This window comes from Uloborus diversus, chromosome 3, assembly GCF_026930045.1.
Source record: "Uloborus diversus isolate 005 chromosome 3, Udiv.v.3.1, whole genome shotgun sequence".
NCBI lineage: Eukaryota > Metazoa > Arthropoda > Arachnida > Araneae > Uloboridae > Uloborus > Uloborus diversus.
In genome coordinates, this window is record NC_072733.1 from 98,285,699 (window position 1) to 98,312,993 (window position 27,295).

Consider the following 27,295-nt stretch of genomic DNA (forward strand, 5'->3'; position numbering starts at 1 on the left):
CGTTTCACTTGGAGGACATTGTGACCACGAGCATATTTAACGTCGCCCAGTCACCATTAGTGACGACGGTGGGTCTTCGACCAGCGAGGATCGAACCCGAGACCCTCCGGCCCCGAGTCCAATGCCTTACCGATCAGGCTGCCACGGCCCGTGATATTATTTATGATTACAAACGTAGTAAGACGATGGACATCGTTCTTCTTCTAGGAGCTGACACTTCAGGTTTATTTTGGTGAGGATTTCAATCTCACTGTTTTGCCACCCTTGCATATGATATATTTTATTTCATATAGCTCAGAACACATACATACAATATGGGAGATAATTTACTGCATAAAAAGGAAAATTGTGTAAAGAGCAATGGGGCATTCGTGGTTCTGTGGTAGAAGCTTCGTCTTCTAAGCCGGTGGTAGGGGGTTTGATTCCCGCCAGTGCTCTAGGTGTTGCTTCCTTCTCCTGTGTGTTGTACACCTTTTCTGTGTGATTTCAGAGGCGAGCCGCTTTTTACTCAGTAACCTATGTATGCAAAGTTTTTTAATTTCTGTATTAATAAATAAATGAAAGGAGTTAAGAACGTATCGGCTACGCTACTGCAAGTGTATCAAGCAACCATTCTTACTATTTGGAACTGAGGTTCTAAGAAGATAAATACGGTATCAACTTCCATTTACGTTGTATTAACTTAGTATGACAGATGGTCATACAGCTGTTTGCGCGACTTTTGTTGTTGTGATTACACATACGGTTTCCAAAAATTCCATGAGGTTTTGTACGTTTCACAGAATCATTAGCGGCTATTGAACTCTTGTCTAGTGTTACAAATAGTACAAGACAGGTTCATGTAGTACGCAGAATTTTACAACACATATTTGTCTAAAGCAAATGGATGTAAGTACCGAAATTAAAAATTTGGAGATAACCAAATGGTAGGTAGTCCTCTCCTTTGTTTTTGGCCAAGAGATATCACTATTATCTATAATAGGTACTGCCATACAGCTTGATTTAGAAAAACGTTTCAGTGAAAGGCTGCATAGGACCGGAAAATTAAATAAGTTTTAATCAAAACTTGATAATGTCTACTAACATCCCTTTGCTTCTCACTGCTCACATAAGGAAGTTGCATCCAGGGTGAGGATGAAAATCAAACCCTGCTCCTTTTTTTCATAAGGTGTGTTTTTCAGTCAACTGTTGTGACAGCAAAGGCTACAATATTTTTGATTATGAAAGCCGTATAGCGCTTGCTAAGCATGTAGCGACCGCTGATTTATACAGCCGTGCTAAGCACAAATGTAGTGTTAGCACAATGAGAAGCTCCTTCATGTATTGGTTTTTCCCTTTCATGCAAAGGATTCAGTAGGCCCTTTTTTAGATTTTTAAAAAATAGTTCTTCTTCACAAAAGACCATAAAAAATGTATTTAGGTAAAATATGTTACAACGAGCCACCCGGGGACAATAACTAACTTTTGATAAAAATAGCAGATATGACTATTGTGCTTAGCACTTCAGTATAATGAAAATCGAAGCGAGAAATTCCCATGCTATTAAAAAAAAAAGAAAAGAAAAACTTGCAAGCCAAAGTGAATGAATAGGGTAAGTGCTCCAGTAGTTGGTCACAAAGACATAAAACTGCTTATAAGTAGAATATGTATTACTCAAAATCGGATATGATGCAATCCCACATTCCTTTCCCTGTCCTTAATTATCTTCCAGTAACAATAAGTTGTAAATACTTTTTTATTAAGTAGTAATGAGTCATTTTATTTTAAAATGTGTGCCCATCATCTTAGTTTGCGATTCTGCTTATTTTTTGTTAAGAAGACACACCATCTTTAAATGTCACTTCTTTTTTTTCTTTCTACTGTAAATTTGCTTTTACTTATGTTTTAATGGATTGTATAACATAACGTTTCAATTAAAAAATAAACTCCTTCTTAGACTCGATTATTTTTAGAGGGATGGCCGACCATTGGATACTGAATTCTGATGCATTTCCAATAGTTGGCCATGGCAGACTGTTTTATACTGTTTGGTTGATCTACCCAGTACTCGACTGCATACTTCCATTTGGTTTTCGAATGTTCATCAAACAGTAATTGAAATGAAAAAAAATCACACAGCGGCAATTTAGCTGTTCTGAGTAAAAAATTCCTTTCTAACGTTATTTCCTCAAAAGAAAATGTTTAAATTTTGTGCCTTAACTTTTCCTGACAGAAAGAGTCGTTTCACCATTTTACTGCTTCCAATGTTGATTTTAGTTTAGAATTCTCAAAAACAAGGTTGAAAACAGTTTGTGAATTCAGTCCGTCGTTGCGTTTAGAATATAAGTTCTAATACTCAACTTATTACCAAATGGTAGTTTATCGTGGATTTTTTTCATCAAATCATGATACGTTGATGAAACTGATAAAACAAATGATCTGATTTCAATTAGTATTTAATCGGCAATAAATAAACATTTCCATTGTAAGGAATTAAGGTGTAACTAGTCGACCCGTGCGGAAATCCGCACTGTGCTTCGAATCGTTCCATAAGGCATTTCGCTTTTTAAAAATTTCAATGAAAGAACATTATGAAGAAGAACCGGAAACGGTAAACAGAAAAAAGTAAGCGCGCAAAAGAAGGCACGTAATTTGAAAACATCAGTAACGAAACCTCGTTAAATACAACGTTGTGATAATTTGATCATCGCTCACCTTTTGGTTGTACGTATTTTCAATGCAAACATAAGTATAATTAAAAGTGTGGCTGAGTGACTCGTGAAAAAAGCAGTAATTTCGCATGTGAAAAAACAGGTTTTGGCAAATACAGTCCTGCCCATGTGAGCATCTGACGGAAAAAAAAGAAACATTAAAGAGATATTTATTGGCACGGATTCGAACTGGCACTATTCTGATTAACAGTACGACACTCCAACAAACCTAGCAACTGAGCCTTCCTTTTCGAAAGCTATTCATTGAAGGAATGCGTAATAAAAAACAGCAAAAAAGCTTTTTGCCGAAAAAAAAAAGATCATGCGTCTATGTTTTGTCATTATCCAGCATGATTCGATTTAAAATTATTTGTAAAACATGAAATTTGATTAAAGAATGAGGAAGATCTCACGTAGCGATTGCAACAAACATTCTACAGAAGTAATAAATTGGATTGAAAATAAGTGTTTTTATTTTTAAATATTGAACTATTTCCCACAGCAAGCTGCTTTAACCGCTACGGCATAAATGCCCACTCATGTTTTTCTTTTAATCTAACATTTAAAATTCAAAACAAAACCAGTTGAACTGAGTCCGTTTTTTAAGCGTAATTTTTCGAACGTATACAAAATGCATTTTTTTTTTCAGCCGAAAGCAGAAGAGTAGAAAATGATTTCTTACGAATGAAGTTGATGATAATTTTAATGTTTTGTGTAGTATTCGAAAAAATAATTAAAAGTTTACCGGGTGAAACTCGTAGTTTCAATTTGGCGTAGCATTTTTTCATTTGTACAAAAGGTCGAACACTGCTATTGGAAAAATCTACATTTCAGCATACAATGAAAATGTTTTTTTGCTCAAAAAGTATTCCCTTGAGGTAAATCTAATACTTTTTTAATGCTTACATTATGCTTAGTGGTCTGGACGGTTTCAAAACTTAAAAAAAACACCATTCGATTAACAGTCAACTTATTTAAATGTAATTGTAGCCTGCATAAAAGAGTCGAAACACCAAAAGTAGCATTCCCACTGCATTTATTTTATTACGTGTGTTATCTGTTGTATGTTATGAGTACATGTAATGCGTAATAGTAATCTAAATTTGCTATTATGTCGGACAGCCCGAGCTTGCCCGAAGTGCATATAGTTTATAGGCGAACGCTTTACAGAAAAAGACTTATCAGTTTAAACGAACAACTAACTCCAGTGCCTTTAAGCTTTATTTAAACAAAAAAAAAAAAAAAAAAAAGAACAGTTTTTTTTTTTTTTTGGCCGAAAGCTACGCAAAAGATCGAAAAATTGTATAAGAACTTTGCTTTTGAAAAAAAATTGCATAAGAACTACAGGCTGCATCAAGGTTTTGCAACAGCAACGGGCGTGTCCGAAAACTTGTTTTTAGATCGTAAGTCAATTTTTCGTCATTAGATGGCCTGATAAGTTTTAAAAGGGGGGGGGGATTTCTTCAAGGAGATTAGAAAGATCTTGCATACTGACAGAAAAATAATCCACAAAAATAATATATAAAATAAGATATTGAAGAGAAGTGTTTTTATTTTTGAAAATTTTTACTATTTGTTATCGCAAGCTGCTTAAACCGTTATGAATTAGATGGCAGCACGTGTTCATCATTTGACAGCACGGTTAAAATACAAAATAATTTGAGCTAAGTTCTTTTTTTAAGCGTAACTTTTTGAATGTAGTAGAAATGTGATAGGCTTTTTTTTTTTTTTTTTTTTGCAAAAAGAAGAAAATATCTATATTTTATCCTTCAAATTTAGGTAGTAATTTTTTTATTTGAACAACGAGTCAAAAACTAATTAGAAGAATCTATATTTCAATATACGATTTTTTTATTTTTTTTCTGAACAAAAAACAATTCCATTGTAGTCTGAAATCTTAACCAGATACTGATATTTTCGCTTACATTATGCTTAATTTTTTTTTACAGGAGCCAAAGCTTTAAAAAAAAACCTTAAAATTAAGAATCAATATAGCTCCATGTTGCATCAAGTTTTCATAACAGCAAGGAGCGTTTCCATCTTATCTATTCCCTCATATTTGTTATTCATTGTTATTAAGTGTTCATGTACTGCGCGATATTTCTCTACTTTTTTGATGCAGATTGCCCGGATATGGGCCCGAACACTCATTCTCCTGGTTACCAGTCGAACGCTCTGCCGATCGAGCTATTCAGCTCTACCGGTCACATAACAAGTTAAAGTTATAAATTTAACCGAAAACCTCATTCTGGTTCTTGAAAACAAGTTTTTTTTGACAGAAAAAAAAAAAAAACAATTTTGAGACCATGGGTCTATTTTTCGTCATTAGCCTGCACGATTAGTTTTAAAATAAGGTGTAAATCAAAGAAATCGATCTAGAATTGAGGAAGATCTCGCGTAGAAACAAAAAATACAGGCAATAGAAATAATATATAAGGATACTTCAATAAATACGTTAGTTCCAATTATTGCTCATCTTGCTAAGCTATTTGCTTCACCAAAGGTTCAAGAAACCTGTATTTTATTTAGGCTAATTATTCAAAATGTTGGCATCAATTCATTTTACTGCTTCTAACCAAGTATTTAATTCATTGGGTTTTCTTCACAAGGAAATCCAAATTTACTTCTTGTTTTCCTGAATTTGTTTTAAAATAACATGGTTTCAAAGTTGCATTACGTTGCTACACGCCCTATTTTAGTTTATTTATTGTTTATTAATGTTCCTGCTGCAAGCTGTAAGATTATCTTCATGACATCCCCCATTTCTCAATTTTAATTTACTCACATACAGACCCGTCATTCAGGGGGGGGGGGCAATTGACCCTCTGTATTTTCAAAATATAATTTAAATATGCATTCTTGCTAGTATTTTGATTCCTATTCTTTTTTCTTATAAAATGCAATGAATTCATACCCTTTGCCCCCCCCCCCCCGCCCAGAAAAACTATGAAAATACACTCCTGCCAACATGATTCGTCTTACTCCAGTTCGCTCACAACAAAAGTACCTTTTTTATGATAAATTTTGTTTTAGATGTGCCAACGATTGCAATACTTTTAAGTGCTTTTCGAACGGATTTTTACTTGTTTTGTTTTGAGCTGAAATTGTTTCCAAAACTACAATTTTAATTTTATGTTCCATATGTTGTTTCGTTCTAATGAACATGGACCAGTCAAGTGTCAATCATATCGATCATTAATTCACTCTTTATTGATCATGGATTCTATCAACACTTTTATTTAGTCCTTATCTTAGCTACACAGTTAATACAGAACCTTTTTGCGCCAGGGGGGGGGGAATCCACGTTCTCATGTTTTCATAATTTCATTCCCAAAAAAACCCAGGCATTTTCCATTCTTTAATTTCTATTTTTTCAGTATATGATACTACTTAAGTAAGTGATGTAGAAGATAAATAATAATAAATGTATTGCATGTGATGCATATTCAAACTTGTTGCAAATTGAAAAATAATATAAACAAAAGATGTTGTGAAGACTTCAGGAATGCATAATTACTTTGTAATTATTGGAATAATTAATTTTGTTTGTAAACACGAAGCTGTGCTGTAAGTTTCGCATTGAATTTTATTTAAATTTATGCACTTAGCCCCATAAGAGTAATGAAAATGAAACAGCTGACTACTAGGCTCAAACATGGCCGATCACTAAATTTCTATGGCCGACTACTGGATCATTTTCTTGTATTAACAATAGGTTAATTCTTAAAAGAAAAATGCTTTTATTTCTGAAACAATTTAGTGAATCATTATCAGGAAGGTATAGCCTAAAGTCTTACAATGTTTTTGTTGTTGTGTTAATTGCTGAAATTTATAGGTTAACAAAAAACAGCAATCACTCTCTTAAATAGCCGTCTGCTGGAGCTCTTACCCTATACGAATCCATTTGCCTTCATCGCTCAAGCCATCAAGGCAAAATATTACTGACAGTACTGCCGAAGCGTAACAATATGGTCTTTATTTAGAGCGGTGAATGAGAGTCTTCGATCATACGATAAAAAATTAAGAGAGCCAAAATTATTTAAAATTTGTCTTTTTCTTATTAAGCTTGAGCTTTTTGATGGCTGAATAGGATATGGTGCGGTGAGATTGCCCAGTCCTCGTGACAAGAAGTGTCCTGTAATGAATCTTCCAGAATAGACCACTCAATGTGCAATCCCTTATTTTTGCGTATTGCACATTGATATGTCTGAGTATTCCACGAGCAAGAACGCTAGCACATTGATTTTTCTCTTATTAGAGAAACCTGCATATGGTCCCAGATTTTTCTGTAACTCATTGGTATCGACTAAACGTAGCAAGTGATTAAGAATCGAAATAATGGAGAGCACTGCTTAAAAAACAATAGCGCTACAAACATAAACGTGTGGTGAATAAATTGATTTAACACTGGGGCTGTTGCCTTCAGTGAAAAAAGTACTACTTTTAGTCTTTAAAGTTGGTAGAATGAGCAAAAAAAAAAAAAAAAAAAACATAAACCGAGAAAATACTTTCATTTTACAAACAGTTATTTTTTAATTACTTTTTTAAATGTGAGATTTTTCAATCAAGGCGTGGTCTTTATGACGTCAAAACTGATGTACTTTGTCGCATTCTACTGGCTCGCTGAACTCTAACGCTTGTTTTCTACCGCGTTTCCACGTTATGATAATTCAGAAGATAATTAAATATTGCGCTCTACGCTTGCTATCAACCATATCGTTGTCACCACATATGAGTAAAGAAATGAATTAAATATTGTGATCTGCGCTATGGCAACAGTGAATGGCAGTTCATCATTTGGGATGTCATACGAAGAAGCCTGAAAAATGAAATTGAGTCTACGTACCGATTTAAATATTTTTTAAATAGGAAACTTTGTCAAATTATTTTAAAAATGGTCAAATCTTATGTTTTTAAATATGCTCTATCAGAAAAAACTACCTTTAAAATTTCGGAAACGGCCCGATTAAATCTGTAACTTAATTGTACGGCGTATTTTACTCGTACTTTATTTGAACTACAAAAATAATGTTTGCAGTATAAACGATCAATGAAAACTAATCTTTAAAATATCTTCTGAGCAGAGAAACTGCAAATGAATAGTACATTGTTGCATCACTTAAATGCTATGTTAGAACACCATACATCAAAAAGCTGATTTTTTAAAGCCATACCTTAACATGTTTGTTAAAGTCAAACAGGTATCACTTGTATACCTGACAATGACTAAAAATGCTTTGATTTTTTACTAGTAACTCTTGACTGAAAACACAAACACTAATAATGCGTAAATGATTTTTTTTTTCATCATCGTGAGCGTAGTCAACTTTCTTTTTCTAAAGTTAAATGTACAAAGAATGGCCCGTATATCTTTTATTTGTGAAAAACTAGCTTAATGGACATTTACCGAAAAAAATTCAATTGAAAGCTGATTAGAGGAAATCTTTTCTTCAAATATACCTAAAAAAAGGTATTTCAGGAACCCTTTGTTGCTTCAGCTTGATAAGGCCACCATTAAGGCTTACCATTAAGCAGTGCAAAGAACAGCTATTTACTGCCAGTCATTATAGATTTCTTTAAGAGGCAAATCTTACTTGTAGATACTACGGTTTTTGAAACCAAAATGCATTTTTTTTAAAAATGAAATGCAATTTTATACTTCACCAACCATTTAATAGTCTGTAAATGATGCTTGTAAAATATAAAATGAGTTTGTTACAGTATTAAGTTAATCGCCTATTTTAGGATCATGTACTTTTAGACTGCTCTATTAATGGGTATAACTGAAATAAAGATAAAATTAAGTTAATTATTTATATTTTTAATGAGAAATTTTTATGAGTTTGCCTATTAATGATGCATGACGATTCAAAGAATGATGACGCCGGACAATTCATCTTAATACATACTTCTTTAAAACTTTTATTGTGACCGATTTAATGTTTTTAAGTGTCCCGCTACTGGTATAATAACTATACGCACATATTTAATTGCGACAAGAGCAAGTATATATATTCAAAAGACAATTTTCATTTTAGCCCATTTCATCATAAAGCGAAGCATTATATTACAGGGTATATATAATTTCCCATAAATATTACAGGGTTGTAATATTTATAGTAAAGCGTTCACAATTTTTTTACTTTGATTATAATCAGACAGTGGACAAAGTAGGATGACTTTCGAACCTCAAATTAACCATTTTTATAATCAAAATATGATTTATAACTTTTTTTTTGGGGGGGGGGAGAGAAAGAGGGTAAGAGAAATCATGGTTTACACTGTCTTGAACAGACTGAGTCTTCAATTCTTTCAAATTTACAAATATTACGTTTGATTCATCTTTTAATTCACCCTCTCCGAAGCAATTTATTTCCAACACACCATGACTTAAGAATAGCTTAATAGTTTATTTTTCGACAAAATTATCAAAATAAAAAGCGAAAGAAGTTTAAAATATTTTTTCGTGATTAGAAAAAGCAGAATTGTGTATGAAATGCATATTTAATCTTTATCTTTTTCTTTCTGCTTCCAACACATTGTTAACATTTGCTTTTGTAAAATACATTCATTGCTCCAGAGTACGATTAGTCTTCGATTCTATCTTCATTTACTATGGTTAGAGCAATATTATCCCTTTTTTTCGGCAAAACAAACCAATGGTTATGAAGAGAAAAACTCTTTCTTGACATTTCTTAATTTTCCTACTCTTTTTTTTTTTCTTTTGTCTTAACATTCTCCTTTGCAGATTCATTAAGTTTTTAATGGCGTCTTTAATAGCAATTATTTGTTTGTGTTTCTCCTTTCAAACGAAACTTTTTTGTTCTTAATTGTCTTCTTTATGGTGTTCTTTTTTTTTTTAATGTCTAAAAAAGAAATTATGTTTTTTATCCGCTTTGTTAAATTGTCTATTACAAAGCTTTCTTCGAAAATCAATAATAAAATTCCTCGTGTTGCACTGCGGATTACAAATTGTGTAAATGCAAAGTGAAATAGTAGGGGAGACCGGGGCTACTATGCGAAGGGATAAGTTTGCGAATGTTAAATAATTTTCTCGTTTTTGGTTTGACAGCTCTGAGTGAACTGTCACTAAACCACGTAGATACTTCGCTACTGTCAGTGTATTTTCAGTGAAATCTGCCAAATCAAACGTGTTGCACGAGATAAAGTTGTTTTTTCGCAGTGCTAAGTAAGTTTTTCATTCTTAGTTATTTTCTTATAAAACATATAACAGTAGAGTAATTTACCAAAACTTATTAATATTGAATAGCACATGTTTCTACGCAACAAATGACGTCTTATTTAACAACAAAGTTCGTCTTATAGGCGAATTTTTTTCGGGGTAAGTGTACGAATTTGCATATTTGCCCCAATTTACGTTTTCAGAGACAAAACATTAAACAATTAAAATGTAAATTCTATAAATTGTCAATTTAATGAAATAATTGCATTAGTTACACTATTCATGAGCTTATCCTTTCTTACAGACATACTTATACAATTGCCAACGTTCATGCTCTACTTTTCGGAAATGAAATAATACAAGAGAAAAAACAACAACAGGAAAAACGCACCCGGTGCAATGATGCAATCCCTAGTGTGTAGATGACAGCTCAAATGTTTCCAGATTTCTTAAAGGATTTTGCTAAAAACACCAGATATTCAAAAAAACTTACCCGCCACATTGTAGCTATTAGTTGCTGCCTCTTTATAAGAGTCTACATGGCTCATTGAAAAACTATGTTAATTCCGCCTGTGATTCTTAGATGGTGACGGATGGTGGATGGTGATTCTTGGATGGTTACGACGTACCAACGGTGGTAACAGTTGCTTTTCTACAAGAAGCAAGTCTCATAAATGTTATGAATGGTTTCGAAAGAACTGAGTTTCCTGCAATTCAAACATTTTTCAGGACTGTGACTTCATGCCAAGTTATATCACCGATAGGTAAGACTCCCAATACCCTGGATCTATGAGTGAATCTGTTTGTCCCAGCGGCAACCATGTTGGAAGAAAGTAATAAAACTGGATGTACCTGTCCTAGAGCCGATTGCTACTTAATTCAATAATTCAGATTTAGAGTTTCTTACTTAAGATAGCGCTACGTCTCAGCTCAACCCACATACGTCTCTGAGCATTACTCCAAATCATATGCGACCTTATCCCAAAGCTGGAGAGGGTCAGATCAAAAAAGGATGAAAACTAAAGGAGTCTACAGCAACACTCTTTAATGCTCCAATCAAAAAGGCTCTTCAAGAAGAAAGAATCTTAGCAAAAAAAAAAAAAAAAATCATTACAAAAAGTCCCCAAAACATACAAGAAATCTTAATACAGTGTAAACCCAAAAGCAAAAAAAGTTACTATTAAATCGTTTTTGTTGACATGGTTAAACGCAAAAAGAAATGAAAATTACTAAACGAAGAATTACAAGCATAGCATATATGACACCCTGGTTGCGCAATGAATTTTTTCTTCTTCTTTTTTTTCCCCCTTTTCATTTTTTTTTTCCGATGTCATAAAAACTCTTGAACCTATGAAGTATTATGGTGCAAACCGCAAATTCATAAGACAATTTGTTGGTTTTCTATGAATTTTTCAAATGTGTCAAGGACTTTTCGGACACCCTGTATAATTCTTCGTTTGTACTTATCATTGTATAGGACAATGGAGCCCAACCATTACTACTCTGCCGTAGGCAGGTAAAGGGCAGTAACTGCAAGATTTAATTTTGTTTTGCATTTTTGTTATTTATTGTACTTTAGCTTTATTATGCAAGCTTGATTGTTTGGTTTCCGCGAAAAAAGCGTCTAATTCCAACTTTTAAACATTTCGAAAACTCACTTCTACAGATACTACGGTTTACCTGCATACGATAGTGCAGCTCATATTAAGATGAATCTCGCGATCTAGAACACACGTAAATTTTAAATGGTATACATTTAATACTTTTCTAGATAACATGGAAAAATATGGAAATGAAAAGAAAATTATGAACCAAGAATTGTTCTTATCATTGTAGGGTATCTTTGAGCCTAAATGATTGTACTAAATTCTTATGAAGGGCAATTCAATGAGGGTAACTTACTCATTTTTAGGAACCTTTCAGCCCCTGGCAACCCTGATTAGGGACCCGAAAAAGGTACGCAAACTTGCTTTTACAATTTATTTACAGCTTCATATTCTTTATTTATGATAACAATTTTGGGAAACTCGATGAAGGTAAATTGCTCATTTTTGGCCACCGTTTAGCCCCTGGCAACCCAAATTAGTTCACTCGGAATAGTAGGCAACCTTACTTAAACATTTCGGTTACAACTTTTACTCTTTATTTATGATAACAATTTTTGGAAACTCAATGAAGATAAATTGCTCATTTTTGAGCACTTTTTAGCCTCTGGCAATCCTGCTTAGGGATTGCAAAAGGTAGACAACCTTACTTTAGCGTTTTGTTTACAGCTATTACTCTTCATTTCTGACTGCAATTTCCGGAAACTCGGTGAGAGGTAAATTATCTCCCTCTATGGGCACGTTTTAGTCCCTGACAACCCTGATTAGGGACGCGAAAAGGGTAGGCAACCTTACTTAAGAGTTTTATTCCCATCTTTTACTCTTCATTTATGATAAAAAAAATTCGGAAACTTGATGAAGGTAAATTACTCATTTTAGGCACTTTTCAGCCCCTGGCAACCTTGATTAGTTCACGTAAAAGAGGAAGAATTTTTTACTTTCGTGTTTTATTTACAACTTTTACTTTTCATTTATGCTAACAATTTTTGGAAACTCGATGAGGGTAGGTCTATCTTATTGGGATTTTAGACTATAAATTCCTCTTGTCTTTCAAGTAGATGGCATCATTACACAAAAAGAAAAATTGGAAAAGAGCTACGTTTTGCCATGATTGTACATGAGATTTTGTAAATTTTTGCAAATTTATTAAAAAATATAATTGCATAAATAATTAGAAATGAACTGCTATTAATATTTTTATGCCCAATTCAAAAGTAATGCAATTGATTTTTACTCGGATAGACTCTGAAACCTTTTCGGAAGAAATATTTTGTATATCCTGGTATTTGCGTTTTTATTCCCTTTTCCCATTAGAAACAGTTTTATGTGCTGCTCGAGAGAGCTCATTTCAATCTAAACTCCTATAATCTTCCAAAGTACCATTCTGCGACGAAACAAAAAAAAATATATCCTCCATTTACTACGAAAGAGCTTTTTTTGGTTGAAGTAGTTTAGTCAGTTTACACTTCTTAATGATTACACACTCGATCACTTCTCGTAGGAATCAAATTAAGTCGTTTGCTTTCGCCATATAAATGACGTTCCTTCCACTTCGTGGATATATGTGTCGCTCTTTCAAAAGATATTTTTTCAAGAAAATATTACAAGATATTTTTTTACCACAAAATCTAAATGTTAAAAACTGTTCAGTTCTGATATTATGTTAAGGAGTAGATTTATATTTATATTGAAACAGCAATAATTACACTTTAGCGTGAAAAGCATTTAAAATGACATAAAAATATTTCTAACTAAATAGATATTTGCATAAATAAATAAATTTTGTGTTATTAATTCTGGTATTTCTCTCATCGGTGCAAGTTTACAAAAAAAAGTTTTTTTTTCTCTCTATTTTTCACTGCTCACAAAACAAAATATTAAAAATAAGTCCAGGTGTCTTGCTTTTAAGTTAACATACTCTGAATTTATTTCGTTGAACGCAAAATTCAATTTTGAAAAACATTCAAAAATACCCTTAAAGGTTAAATAATTACAAAATTATTTTGTATTTACATTCTGCGTAAAAAGATAATATCCATGGTTTTGAGCAATTCAGTTTTCCTATAGACCACATAATTTTAAGTCTCTCGATTTGAAGGTAAATTATTTATTTATTTATTTATTTATTTATTTGATCAATAAATGAAACTAGTAACTTGAAGAACCTTTGAGCGATTTTTTTTTCGAATTGCATCCTCAAAAGTTATTAACAAAAACATAATTACTTTTTTATCGTTTTTTTTCCTTTTTTTGTATATTTAATGTATTTAATTTACCTCTTTCTTTATATTTTTGACATTGTTTTACTTCAAGCAATATTCATACAATAGTATCTATTTTCTACAACGCCCTTAATTTTTTACTTAAGTATTTTTAAAAAATACTTAGTATATGTCATTTCTTCAGTGCCATATAAAAGAAAAAACCTTAACACTTAAAATATATATTCAAGAAAGTCGTAAGAAGAACCATAAAATGCTCGATTGTGACGAACTGAAGTACTGCCTTAAATACATACTTAGGAGGGCAAGTTCAAGCAGTAAATAGTGAACTTTGCATTGTGTCTTGTTAATATTAAGCAAATCAAAAACTTTAGTAAGAAGGTGAAAAGAGAGAGAGAGAGAGAAATAAATTGTTTTATTTTTGTAACTCGTAAAATCGTTAGAGTAAAATCTAAAATCGATGAAATGGTAAGAACACATAAGTTTGCTACTCATTTATTTTCTTTATTTTATAAATGGTTTGATCAATACTTTTGCTTTTATAACTGCTCACTGTAGTACTTAAGTTCTTAAAATTTAAAGTGTCGCGTCGTTTGTTTTTCAAACTTGGTATTATTACTTCTGGTATTCTCTCCCCGGTGTAAGTCTACAAAAGGGGTTTTTCTCTCTTTTTTCAAGGCTCATGAAACAAAATTTTATGAACAACTCTAGCTGTCTTGCTTTACAGTTAACAGACTCTGAACGTCTTTCGAAGAACGCGAAATTGAATTCAAAAAAATATTTAGAAATACCCTTAAAGGTAAGACCCAGTACTGTTACAGATTCTTTACAGTACTACAGATGCTCACTCATCATGTTTAGGATGATGATTAGGATGTTATATAATGCTAAAGACTTGAATACTCTAAGTACAGTATGTTATATAATGCTAAAGACTTGAATACTCTAAGTACAGTATAACTTCAATTTAACAATATCCGATTTAACGATTTTCTCAATTTAATGATACATTTCCCTGGCCCGGATTTGACTCCATTGAATGTCTATGCTCCTCGATTAAACGATATCCTTGATTTAACGATAACTTTTTCTAGTCCCTTGACAATCGTTAAATCGGGATTATACTGTACCACATTAAATCTATAGGGTCTGGTGGGGGAAAGTGGTCAATGGGGTAAAGTGGTCATACGTCAAATAAATGGCTATAGCTTGGAAATAAATTTTCGAATGAATGGGAAAATTTAATTTTAGAGTAAGGCAGTTAAAAACTACATTTTGAATATAAAATTTTACAACTGGCAAAATTTTATTCGGTAAAAAAAAAATATTTCGCGTGAACATGAAAAATTTTAAAATTTAAACACCTATTTTAACATTTTTGGGAAATTTTGTTTGTTAGAATTAGGAACAGATTGACTGTACAGGAAGCTTCCTACATGTCTCAAGAACTCTTACTCATTAGCAGTTAGCTGAATCTATTTTAGATAATTTTTTAGAACAATTTAAGTTAGATGGGGTAAAGTGGTCATAATATTAGGCTTAACCAGAGGCGTAGCTAGACCCGACTTTCGGGGGGGGGGGGGTTACTTCTTATATATATATATATATATATATATATATATATATATATATATATATATATATATATATATATATATATATATATATATTTAGTATTAAAAAAATAAGAGGGAGGTGAATCTTACATACTTTGGAATCGAATGCCCCAAGTCCGATACTTGTGTCAAACAAAACAAAAGCAAAGAATTTTTTTTTTATATTTTTCTAATGTTATGGAAAATTCAACTTTTTTCTCTTTTCCCTCCATTTAATTTAAAGTGAAATTTTCTAGCAACGGTTTTGTCAAAACCGGTCAATTCAAACCAATGAGCGTGTTCCGTTCATTTCAATGTGACTGCTTGATTTAGAGGCTAACACACATCTACAAAAGCTTGCATCCCTGAAAGCTAATAGATACTTCCATTTCCGCCTGTAAACTGTATGTTTGACTTTCAATCTCATCGGTGAACACACTATAAAGACATTTTACTAACTTGGTTTGCACTAAAAGTATGACAAAAATAAAAAAAGACTTCTTGAATTATAACCCGCAAAAAATGAAATTGCTTTTTATATCGTTATATTTATATGTTGCTTATGTATTTACATTTATGCTAATTTTAAAGCAGTTAATAAAATTTTAATGAAAAAATTAGGGAAGAAATATAGGCGGTAGAAAGTTATTCGCGCAAAGCTGCATACCGCTTGTTCTCCTCTCAAGTTTCTATTTTTATTAGCTGCTTTAGAATTTACATGAATATCTATTTGAGAGAGCAACAGCAATTTTCGATTGTTATAAACAGAAGACTTTTTTATTTTCTACTTTTTAATGCGAACCAAGCTAACAGAAATAGTCTAGATTCCTTTCGTTTTTTAACATTTTATTCATGTAATGCTATGCAGTTTTTCTTTTTAATTAAAATAAAATCACCTTCAGAAGGGTCCGATGGGACTAGGGCTGCTTTGCAGACTGTACTTCGTTTTCTTCAGATGGCGTTAACTTTCTCTTTTTAGAGCAATCCTTTTCTTCATTTTCATTTTTTTTCTTAGGGTTTAAAACAGCTTGTTGTCGGTTTTGCTCGCTTCATTATGCATCAACTTTCACTTTTAGTGTACTATTTTAAACAGACTGTACGTTTCCAAAAGAATACGCAGTAAATACTGGATTAAAAATCAATATGATTGCGATGTATACTCTGGTTAGCAAAGGTCGTTTTGACTATGACCTATGACACACACGAGACCAGACCAACAAAAACCTCTATCGTCTCAAATTCCAGTTATGCTATCATTTCCGGATTCGAAGCCCAATGATCTTTAAAGCAGCAAACAAAAACATTTTCTTCAACTCAGAAACAGAGGAATTGTCTTCAAGAGCTGAGGGGGCAGTGGAAAAAGGGGAGAAATGCGTTCCACGAATAGACTTTCTAGGAAGATTAACAAAAGGACAGTCGTTTCGCGCACTTTCTTGGAAGACGAGTAAAGGGGTGAAATTCACAGGTTTTACATTTAAGATGAACATTTCAAGTTCATGGTTAAAGATCATTCAAGTTAAAAGCCATTTCGCTCTGTTATCTGGATTAGTACTGTTCTTTGGTTGCTCTCTTTCTTAAAATTGTGATTCCTTAGAAAACCGAAATGATAGGAGTAAAAAGAAATCATAAGATTTTTTCAAGTGCTGAAAAAAGGAAAATCGAAGAATATTGGCTAAGTTAAATTTGCAGAAATTGCTAACCTCAAGAGAATAAATAATGAATCAAAAAAAAAAAAAAAAAAAAAACAGGAACAAATAGCAATAAGAATTTTTCTTGAAAAAGATATGCTTAAAGTTTCTTTTACTGTCAAAATGATTCCTTAAACGTGCAATAAAGCACTTAATAATGTAATAATAGAATAAATACCTAACAAAACTAATACAGAGGAATTTTAATCAAGAGCCCACATTGTCTTTAGTATCGATTTCAAATTTTCACCATCATATTCCAAATTTCTATAAAGTTTCTCAAAGCCCCCGTATCTCAAAACCTCTTTATCTCGATTTTTTCTTCCCTGTGAAATTCGAAGTATACAGATTCGACAGTATGCAATATTCCCACTGTGCCACTCATAAAATTAAACATATTTAGCAATTTGCAGAATCGATGACGAAGAAAGGCTGCATATACGTGGATTTAACAAATCAATCTCATTTCTAAAGCGAAGTGTCAAATTTCAGTCAATTATCAAAAAATTGTCGCAGTAGAGGGAGGCGTCTTTATGCTTGAAGAGCAGATTTTCATTTGCATTGGGGGAGGGGGGGGGGTGCAAAGTGAATTTTTGACCTTTGTTACTCAGAAAAAAGTTTTGATTTTTTTTCTTTTTCTTCTATTTTCTTTCTTTCTTTTTTCTTTTCTTTTTCTCTTTTTTTTTGAGACAAACGTTTCGGAGGGGGGGGGGGGTTCCCCAAACCCCCCCTTAGCTATGCCCCTGGGCTTAACGAATATTGTTCCTCTAATGTCACTTAATCTTTAGGTATAAGGCAGCTACAAATTAAATATTAATTTTACTTAATATGTATTGTTTTTACAGTAAACGGGGTTAAATATACGAGTATATGCGTATATATACGCATATATGCTCGTGTAGACATGTTCATAGACGTATTCACATAAATGCACCAATAAATACGTATATGGGTATCTGCAAGTATTTTTTTATCTGTACAGCTATACATTCTACTATACACGTATATGCTCGCTTATACTTGTAGATATAAGAACATTTATATATACGCGTACGTACTCGAGTAGACACTTACATACAAGCATATGATATAAAAGTATACAGGGTGAGTTTACATTCCTGAGCAAATTATTAAAAGGTATTAGAGGAGAGAATAAGAAGTAAGAGTCAACAAGGAACATATGGTCACAAACACAATGCTGACGCGCTACATGCACGCAAAGTGAGAAATTGATGGACGCAAAAAAAGTCACAAATTTATATATATATATATATATATATATATATATATATATATATATATATATATATATATATATATATATATATATATATATATATATATATGTTACACAAGATTTTAGGACTTAAGAAAGTTTTAAAGCGATTGATGAAATTTGTGGCCTTTAGCTGTAATACATGCTTTGCATTCATAGATCCCTCTCTGTTGCAATAACGAGACTTTTGAAACACTTTCATCAGCCGCTGCGCCTTTGTTGCGATGCGTGTATTAGAGCTGCTACAGACCGTAACTTTCAACAACTGCTCTAAATATTTGTTCAAAACTAAAACGTTAGGTAAAATCATCTTTGTGCAACAAATTTCTGCCTTGCTTTGCCTCCATCAGTTTCTGTCTTTGTGTGCATATAGCGCGTCAGTGATTATAACTTTCTTATGATTCCTTGCTTCTTATCCTCCCCTCTCACACCCCTTTGATTTTTGCCCAAGAGCTTAGATTCACTCTGTAGGCCGACATGTATATAAGCGTTTATTATCGTGTATACATACATGTACTGGTGCATACATATAAATGTACGTATATACGTCTATACAGGTATATAATCGTGTCTACACGCATACATGCCTATATACTCGTGCTTCCATATTATATATACGTGAGTAGACATGAACAAAGACGCACTGGATGTATCCACGAATTAACTCGTGTATACTCGTATATGTATGTATGTACACTTATATATGCGTATATACGTCTGCTATACACATATATACTCAAGTATGCACGTATTTTCTCGAGATACAAGTGTATACGCGCATATGATGTTGACATCTGCTACCATTCACTATTCCTGACTGAGCAGTTCTAATAAGAAGGAAACTGCAGTCTCATGATGTGATAACTGTGATGTCTAGTATATTGCATGTAACCCTGTATTTTGCCCTGGTTTAGGGGCGGTAACTTACTGCTAAAATACTGGGTGTCCGAATCAAATGTTGGGCGATTTTTTTTCTCGCGTCTGACGCACCTGCGCTTTTTATAAGCGGTCAAAGAGAAAAACGGCGTCATATCAAGAGAAGGCACAAATTGTTCTCTGGTACACAGAACAAAAATACCTAACTACCGCAAAGAAACCCACCACTAGCATTGAAAAGTGTCACAATTCTTTTCTTTCTTTCTTTTTTTCTTTTTCTTTTTCCTTTAACGGAAAGGGTCCAAAAAATGCTGCAAAGAAAGTAGGAAGTTCACGTAGAAGTGTAATGTTTTTTTTTTAATAAAATCTTCGTGAGTATTTGTATCTATTTTTAGTTTTCTTATGCATTTAAACTATATATTAAGCATCGCAACCTCACCAAATACGATGCATTTAATTCGAACACTTGTATTTTTTTCTTCTTCTTAGCTCTATATGTATCAGAAACTCGAAGCTTTATGTCTTTGAATAACACATTTTAATATTTGCTAGACTTTTTCTGAACCTAAAACTAACACAAAAACGCAAAATCATAATGAAAAAACAATTTTTTTTTTCATCAAATTAAAATTTTAAAATTTTGTGTTGTGTAGTTAACTTTATTCAGAAAAAAGCAATTTCTTTTCAACATAACAACTTTTAAGGAAATTGATTAATATTTTCTCAAATGAAAAAGTACCTAACACTTTGACTGACAAAATTAAATTATATTTGTTTATAAAATTGTGACGCACAGTTTTGAAATGTTTCCGAAATGCGTATGAAGGGGAGAAATAGAACATTTAAGTAAAAGCAAATGAAGTTGAAAAGTTTTAGCTCAATTTTTGCTTCTGTAGCTTTTAAAAAGATTTATTGAAAGTTTTCTCGGAGTGTTATTGTTGCATTGAAATTGAAAAATGTTAAATGCTCCATTTTGAAAAAAGAAGTATTGATTTTATGTAAGCACCTCATATTTCAATATATCGTGGAAAAGTAGAGTTTTTTTTTTTTTTTTATTGCTCTTGTGTTTATTATATCTTTGTAGACGAAGATTACAGACTTACCGATCACAAATATTCTATTCAACTATTCCAAAAACTTAAAACTTATATATACATACCCATGACAATTAGAAATTCTCTTTTCAAAGTATTTACCCCTTTTTTGTGTAGGAAATTATTGGAATGAAAATGATTAGGTCACTATACGGCAACAAGTTTCAATTCAAGATCCTTTCCAGATCAATCCAAAACTTTAATGTTGGATTTTTACGTAAATGGTTGCACCTGAAAAAAAGGAAGTTAGGGAAAAGGTACTTTTCCAATATCTGTTTTACTGAGGAAATGAAAACTTGTAGATTGAGTCACAATATCACTCACGAATAAATTGAATTTTACATACTGACTTCGGTGTATGACAGGGACAATTCAGACTGTTGAAAAATATAACTTACTAAACCTTTCAGATGATCTTGAACAGCTGATTTTAAACACTCACCCAAGATCTTGATAGAAACAGATGCATTCCATCTTGCAATTGTTCATTTCAAGCGACCAACCTCTTTGCTGAACCATTTGAAAGGAGCTGGAAATTGCTTTTTTTCAACAGGACTCTTTACTCTGTCATGCAGAAAAATCAATACGTACAACCTGACTTATTCGTGAACGATTTTTGGCCTAATTAACAAGTTTTCATTTACAAAGTAATACAGATGCTGAAAAAGTAATCTTCCTCCAAATTGAAAGAATTTATGCTAAAACATTTTGCTTTCCTTGGACAGGTTACATCCAACTATAACAATGGTTTGAAACTGCAGTATCCAAGAGTGGAAACATCTCTCATTCAACTTTTGGGGATATAAGCATTATATGCCTCATCAACAGCAGAACCCCCCTCCCCCCAATTGCAGTTAAAGTGCCAAGTTCGTTAATATAAAAGCATAGAACCACAAGAATCACGTGATAAGCCATCTGGATATCAAGTGCTTGTTTCAATTAAGCATGAAAGAGCTCACATCCTGGGAAATTCTTTAGGTGTATGGTTGGTAGAAATGATCTCTTTACATGAATTGAGAAAAGGAAGTGTGTAATAACGTCGTTTATTCAAGCATTTCTAACTATTCAATGATTTAAATAAACCATATATATTAAATGATCAGGCAATTACTTTTTTTTATAAATTTTAATTTAAAGTATAAAAATAAATTAGTAGGTTACAATACTAATTGAATATACTAATTCAATATACTAATTGAATATATTGATGATACTACTTGAATCTGCTCATAACTTCTTACCTGTAACATACTATACTAAAAAGTTGTACCACAATCATTAGTATTTTGCTATAACAGTATAAAAATAGTATATACAAAAACAACAGAATATAAAACCTCTTTGCTTTCCGTCTTCGTTATAGTTTTTGCCTTCCTTATCAAAACAATCATTCGTCCATTCAATATTTATCAGGTTTATGCTTTCTCACAACCAATATACACCAATCAACTTTAGATCATTCGAAATCTAATTCAATTACAGACAAGACATTTTTTAATTTTTATAGCAAAGAGAGAAGAAATAACACCTTGGTGTAGTTGAACCCACAGCATCAGTTTTTCTGCTGACAGACAGCTCGCGAAGCAAATAAGAGTACAGCTCGAGAGGCTTTCACCACTCGACCGCGGAAGTCCATGTTGTTTTCTTTTAGAAGTATTTACCAGATCTGCGTCGATGCTGTTGTTTACGCATGCGCTTTGAACTCTACTTTTTTTTTTTTTTTTTTTTAAATGCTGGATGGAACATTACGCAAGCCACCGGAAAGTTTCCTCGAACAATTAGTTTGCTTAAAATCTGCCTTACTTCAGAAGTTGTGCAACATTACGCTCATTAGAAATAGCAACCTTCCCCCCCCCCCCCTTTTTTGTGTGTGTGTATAGTCATTTCAAAATGCAGTTTTGTTTGCAGGAATCTCTATGGAAAGATTCATTGTCACTTCTTGAGCCATCTTTACAACAGCTAAAATCTATTTTTTTGCAGAAATCCTGATCCCTTTGAGATCGTGCCAGTTCTTTCTCATTTTATGGCTTTGTCTGCCGGATTATATGAAATAGGTAATGTATCCAGTCCAAGAGGATCACCTTAGGATAAAAAAACTCCCAATGATAGATAAGTATTTCAATTAAAAAATTCAGTAGTTAAATAGTTCAATTTTCAGTCAGTTGACAGTCAGCTGTCAGTTCAGCAGTGAGTATCTAAATGTTTCAGTTATTCATGCCAAGCCGGCATGAATAGCTACTACTGTCCAAAAGTATTTTAAATTTGAGAAATGTATTTTTCTCTTAAAAATAAGATCGGGAAAAAAATGATAGCTTTCTCATATATCTGAAAATCATCATGAACGAGAGCTTTAGAAAACAATAATTAAGGTTTGGATCCATGAGATACCGAGAGAATAGCTGAAAACTATTTTTATCCCATGCCTAAACGCATGGCTGTTATGATCTAGCCCAGAGGCAGTCAAACAACGTATTAAATGTGTTCCTTTTCAATTGCATTCATTTATTATTTTTTCTGCTCAGAAGAGCTTGGTATTGTTTCCTTATTTCGCTTCCCTCCAAGAAAATAAAAATAAATTACGATTTATAATTAAGGTTTAAAATTTTCTGCATGCTATTTTTCATTAAATCGTTAATTATTTTTTATTTATAATTTATTCATATGTTGTCTTTCAACTAACTGAGCGTATTGACGCAAAAAAATATCATTTAAGTCGTCATCAAACGTCAGTATATTTCTCATATTTTCAATAGTTTTGCCTACTAGGAAATATATATGCATTTTACGCACAAACACACACACACACATATATATATATACAGTAAAACCTCGCTACAACGCTATCCGATACAACGATAAATCCCTCTACAACGATAATATTTCGTGGTCCCGGTGAACTCGCATAGGAATTAATGTTATCCTCCTCTCACTATTGCGATATTCTCTACAGCAATAAACCCCTGTAAAGCGATGTTTTTTTTAGTTTTTAACCCCTCTTTATTACGATAATTTGGTTTTCAAGTACAGTAAAATCCTGAAAGTAACTCCTCCTATTTTCAAAAAAAACCTTAAAACTTTATTTTTTCTTTAAAAATGGTTAGCTCTAAGTTTCGCGCTACGTTATAAACAATGCGTTTCCAAAATGGCGTCGCGCTGGAGATAGTTTATTTTCACAAGTCAAAACAAAAATGTACCTTCCAAAATAAATAAAAAAGCAGTACAATCGTATAAATTTCTTTTGCAACGCATATGAACAAAAAGAAAAGGCGCCCTTGTATCAAAAGGCGCCTAGACCAAAGGAATAAAGAGCTGAAACCATCCTTCCTCCCCCCCCTGAGATTGTTCTTTTATTTTGTTTAAACCACAGTGTTTTTTTTTTTCTTTTTTTGGGAAAAGAAAACATGCACATGGAGAGGGAAACTAAACATCTAAAAATGCTTGCCAAGTAAAAAAACAGAAAATGTTCAATTTTTTTTTTTTTTTTTTTTTTTTTTTTTTGAGTGAGTGGCAAATGAAGATGATCCGAAAAGGTGTAACGTTCCCATCTGATTACGTCATCACTGTCACATGATCGACGAAAACGGAAGATTTGATTATATTCACTAGTGTATTTTTCCCTAAGATGGCAGGGAGAAAGCAAATTTCATTTCAAGATAAACTCAACGTCATCAGTGATATTGATGATGGAATGAAGCAGGTTGATGCAGCTAAGAAATATGGATTATCTCAATCTACAGTTGCAACGTTCCTCAAGAAGAGGAAACATATTGAAGATACTGTGAGATCAAATTCAGTTAATCCCAAGCGAAAACGACTAAAAGTCGCGACTAATGAAAAGATTGATGCTGCCGTCCTGAAGTGGTTTCAAGAGATGAGGGCAACAAATATTCCAATAAATGGACCCTTGTTATGTGCACAAGCACGGAAATATGCAGCAATGCTAGGGAACGAAACTTTTAAAGCTAGCAATGGTTGGCTAATGCGTTTTCGGGATCGCCACGGAATCACTTTCCAGGAAATTCACGAAGAGAAAAAATCTGCTCCGATGAATGAGGCAAAGGCCTGGAGACAAGAGAAGATGAAAGAAATTCTTCAAAAGTATGCACCAGAAGACATTTATAACGCTGACGAAGCTGGGCTGTTTTTTCAACTCCTCCCTGATAGAACATTGGCATTTAAGGGTGAAAAGTGTCACGGCGGGAAGAAATCAAAACAAAGATTGACTGTTCTTCTGTGTGCCAATAGTACAGGAACACATAAAATTCAACCTCTTGTTATCGGCAAATCTTTGAAGCCAAGGTGCTTCAAGAATGTGAGAAGTCTTCCTGTGGAATATAAAGCCAATAAAAAGGCTTGGATGACGTCTAAATTTTTTTCTGAATGGTTGCTGAAGTTAGATAAGGAAATGAAGAAGAGGAAGAAAAAAATTGCATTGTTGATTGATAATTGCTCCGCTCACACCTCAATTCCAAAACTACAATGCGTTGAAATTGTTTTTTTTCCGGCCAACTGCACTTCCATATTGCAGCCACTCGACATGGGCATAATTAAATGTTTTAAAGGATACTATAGGAAACGTTTGGTAGAATCGATACTTCTGGGGATTGAAAATAAAGTGGAAGGCCCTTTTAAAGCTGTAAATGTTAAGGACGCATGTGACTTTATTGCTGGAAGTTGGTGGGCAGTAACAGAGAAAACCATTCTGAATTGTTGGAAAAAGGCCGGTTTAGGTGTCTTAGAAGATAAAATGTTATCTGATTGTGATGAAAATTCCTCAGACTGTGATAATTTATATGATCAGGAAATAGTTTTGAATCTCCAAACATCTGTGTCCCAACTCGAGGAAAAAACGGGCAAAAAATATGGAGTGAACGTGGAGGATTATTTGACAGCGGATGACGATCTTACTGTTTTCGCAGGAGTTACTGATGAAGAAATTCTCTCTGAAATTACTGGTGAGATGGAACATAGTGGAGAAGAAGACGATGAGGAGGAAGAAGATGATGATGATGATAATACGAGTCCATCACAATCCTTATTGTCGACCCAGGAAGCACTTCAATCAGTCAAATCTCTGCGGACATTTTTTTCAAGTCTTCCATCCACAAACGAGGATCATTTTCGTGCTTTGGACTCAATGTATACCTTGTTGGTTGACTTAACAGTCAAAAAAGCGGCCAAACAAACAAAAATATTGGATTTTTTTCAATAAAAACGGATTTGAGCTATGTTTACGAGCTTATTTTCGGAATTTATTTCAATTGATAGTAATATTTAATCATAATTAACACCTTGCCAATAAATGTATTACAAATATACTATACATAAAAACATTTACACCTAGGTAATGCATATACTATAACATTTAAATAAAAAAAACCTATTGTATTATCAAAATATATAGGCCCTCAATATAACAATATATCCCTCTACAACAATATATTTCTTTGGTCCCCAAAATATCGTTATAGCGAGGTTTTACTTATATATATGTGTGTGTGTATACATATATATATATATTAGGGTGGTCCTTATTTTTGAAGTTGCAGATATTTTACGCGACGCCCCCTCAATTTTCTCCATTGTACAGATAAATGATCCGTGTAAAATTTTAAGTCAATCCATGAACATTAACACGTGCCCGTAGGGTCCCCTTCTTTGAGTTTCGAAGAAAAAATTGCGGATTTTATCATTTTTATGCAAAAATATTCTAACGTTTTATATTTAAAATAATTTTGAACCTCAATAGGTGCTGCTACTTCCAGACCGACCATTCTCTCACTTTCATTCTGTAAAATTTAACATGTTACAGAGAATAAAATGTACACCAATGGCCTTGGGTCAAGCGTACCGCTCTTCTGCGCTAGTTCCAACCAAGCGGCAGGGGGACGTTTCTTCCCATCAAGATGGACACAAGGGATTCTATAGGCCATTAATGAATGGCCTAATCCATTAATGAACGATCTCTGACAAAAACAAATTGCCTCCTCCAGGCTTTGGGGGGGGGGGGGTTGATTTACAAAATTCCCTGTATATGTAATAGGTGTGTCAAATAGAGTCGCAAGGTTTCAATGCTATAAATATGTAATTGCAATTATATTTTAATTCGCTGTTCTTTAGTTAGAAACATACCCAAATGCTTATGCAATTTTTAATTTTTAAAATATAAATTTCTAAAAATCCTCGATCACTCCTAACATAAAAATATACTGTATTTTCCATAGCTAAAATATAAATTTAAAAAGAATATCCAGATCGGAACAATGTAGAAATCTATACTTTAAATTAATTTTCTTCAATTTCAGTACGAAGTCCTTTATTATATATATCATCAAATTCTCGCGATTCACAAGATTTTGAAACCGAAATGGGTATCTATCCTAACCTGTTGAACTTTTGTTTCCTACAGCTGGTCTACCACAATGCAAAAAAGCTTGAGAACTATTGATATCTGCTCGCCTTTCATCACTGTTAGACAAATGCCATATTAGGGATAAAGATATTATTCATTTATTTACAGCCTATGTAGATGCAGTAAATTTAAATCCAAATGACCTAGTGATCAATCGTACATTCCTTAAGAGAGCAAAAGAAAATCTTTGAGAGGTAAAATTAATTTTCATGAATTTAAATTTAGATTTTGTAGTTAATCACTGGGATACAAAGCTATATCCAGATGTAAGTGGAAAAAGAACGCCGACAGGATTACCGTGATAGCTTCAGGTCCTAATATTGAACAGCTACTCGGAATTCCTGAGATATTTCTTTAGTTGTATCTGATATCTTAGATGATAGTTCTTTATTGCTAACTGTTCTAACTGTAGTGTTTGATACAACGACTTGCAATACCAACCGTATAAATTGTGCATGCAACTTTTTAGAGCAAAAACTGAACGGTGATATATTACATTTGGATTGCCATCATCATGCACTTGAAATCGTACTGCAGAGTGTATCCTTAAAGAAGTTCTTGCCTTTCTTAGTTCTAGATCAGATATTCAATTATTTAAGCGCTTCAAAATTTTGTGGAAAGATTTCCATCATTCAGAACTTATAACATTTCAATC

The 27,295-nt window shown here is 32.9% G+C and overlaps 3 protein-coding genes across 3 annotated transcripts in view; all 3 read left to right on the forward strand.

The window, feature by feature from the left end:
- The window catches only part of LOC129218182 (Kv channel-interacting protein 4-like), a 287,294-nt gene that overhangs the window by 224,945 nt on the left and 35,054 nt on the right, over positions 1-27,295 (forward strand). Inside the window, exon 7 of the transcript XR_008580303.1 lies at positions 22,209-22,282. The gene's annotated coding sequence lies outside the window, so the exon portion shown is untranslated. The remainder of the gene's footprint in view (positions 1-22,208; positions 22,283-27,295) is intronic.
- LOC129218183 (tigger transposable element-derived protein 6-like) lies at positions 23,851-24,780 on the forward strand. Its single transcript, XM_054852402.1, is given in 2 exon segments — positions 23,851-24,369; positions 24,371-24,780. Coding segments are annotated over 2 exon segments (600 nt in total). The 3' UTR covers positions 24,452-24,780.
- LOC129218865 (tigger transposable element-derived protein 6-like) lies at positions 24,766-25,440 on the forward strand. Its single transcript, XM_054853185.1, has one exon. The coding sequence runs from the start codon at positions 24,766-24,768 to the stop codon at positions 25,438-25,440; it is 675 nt and encodes a 224-aa protein (XP_054709160.1).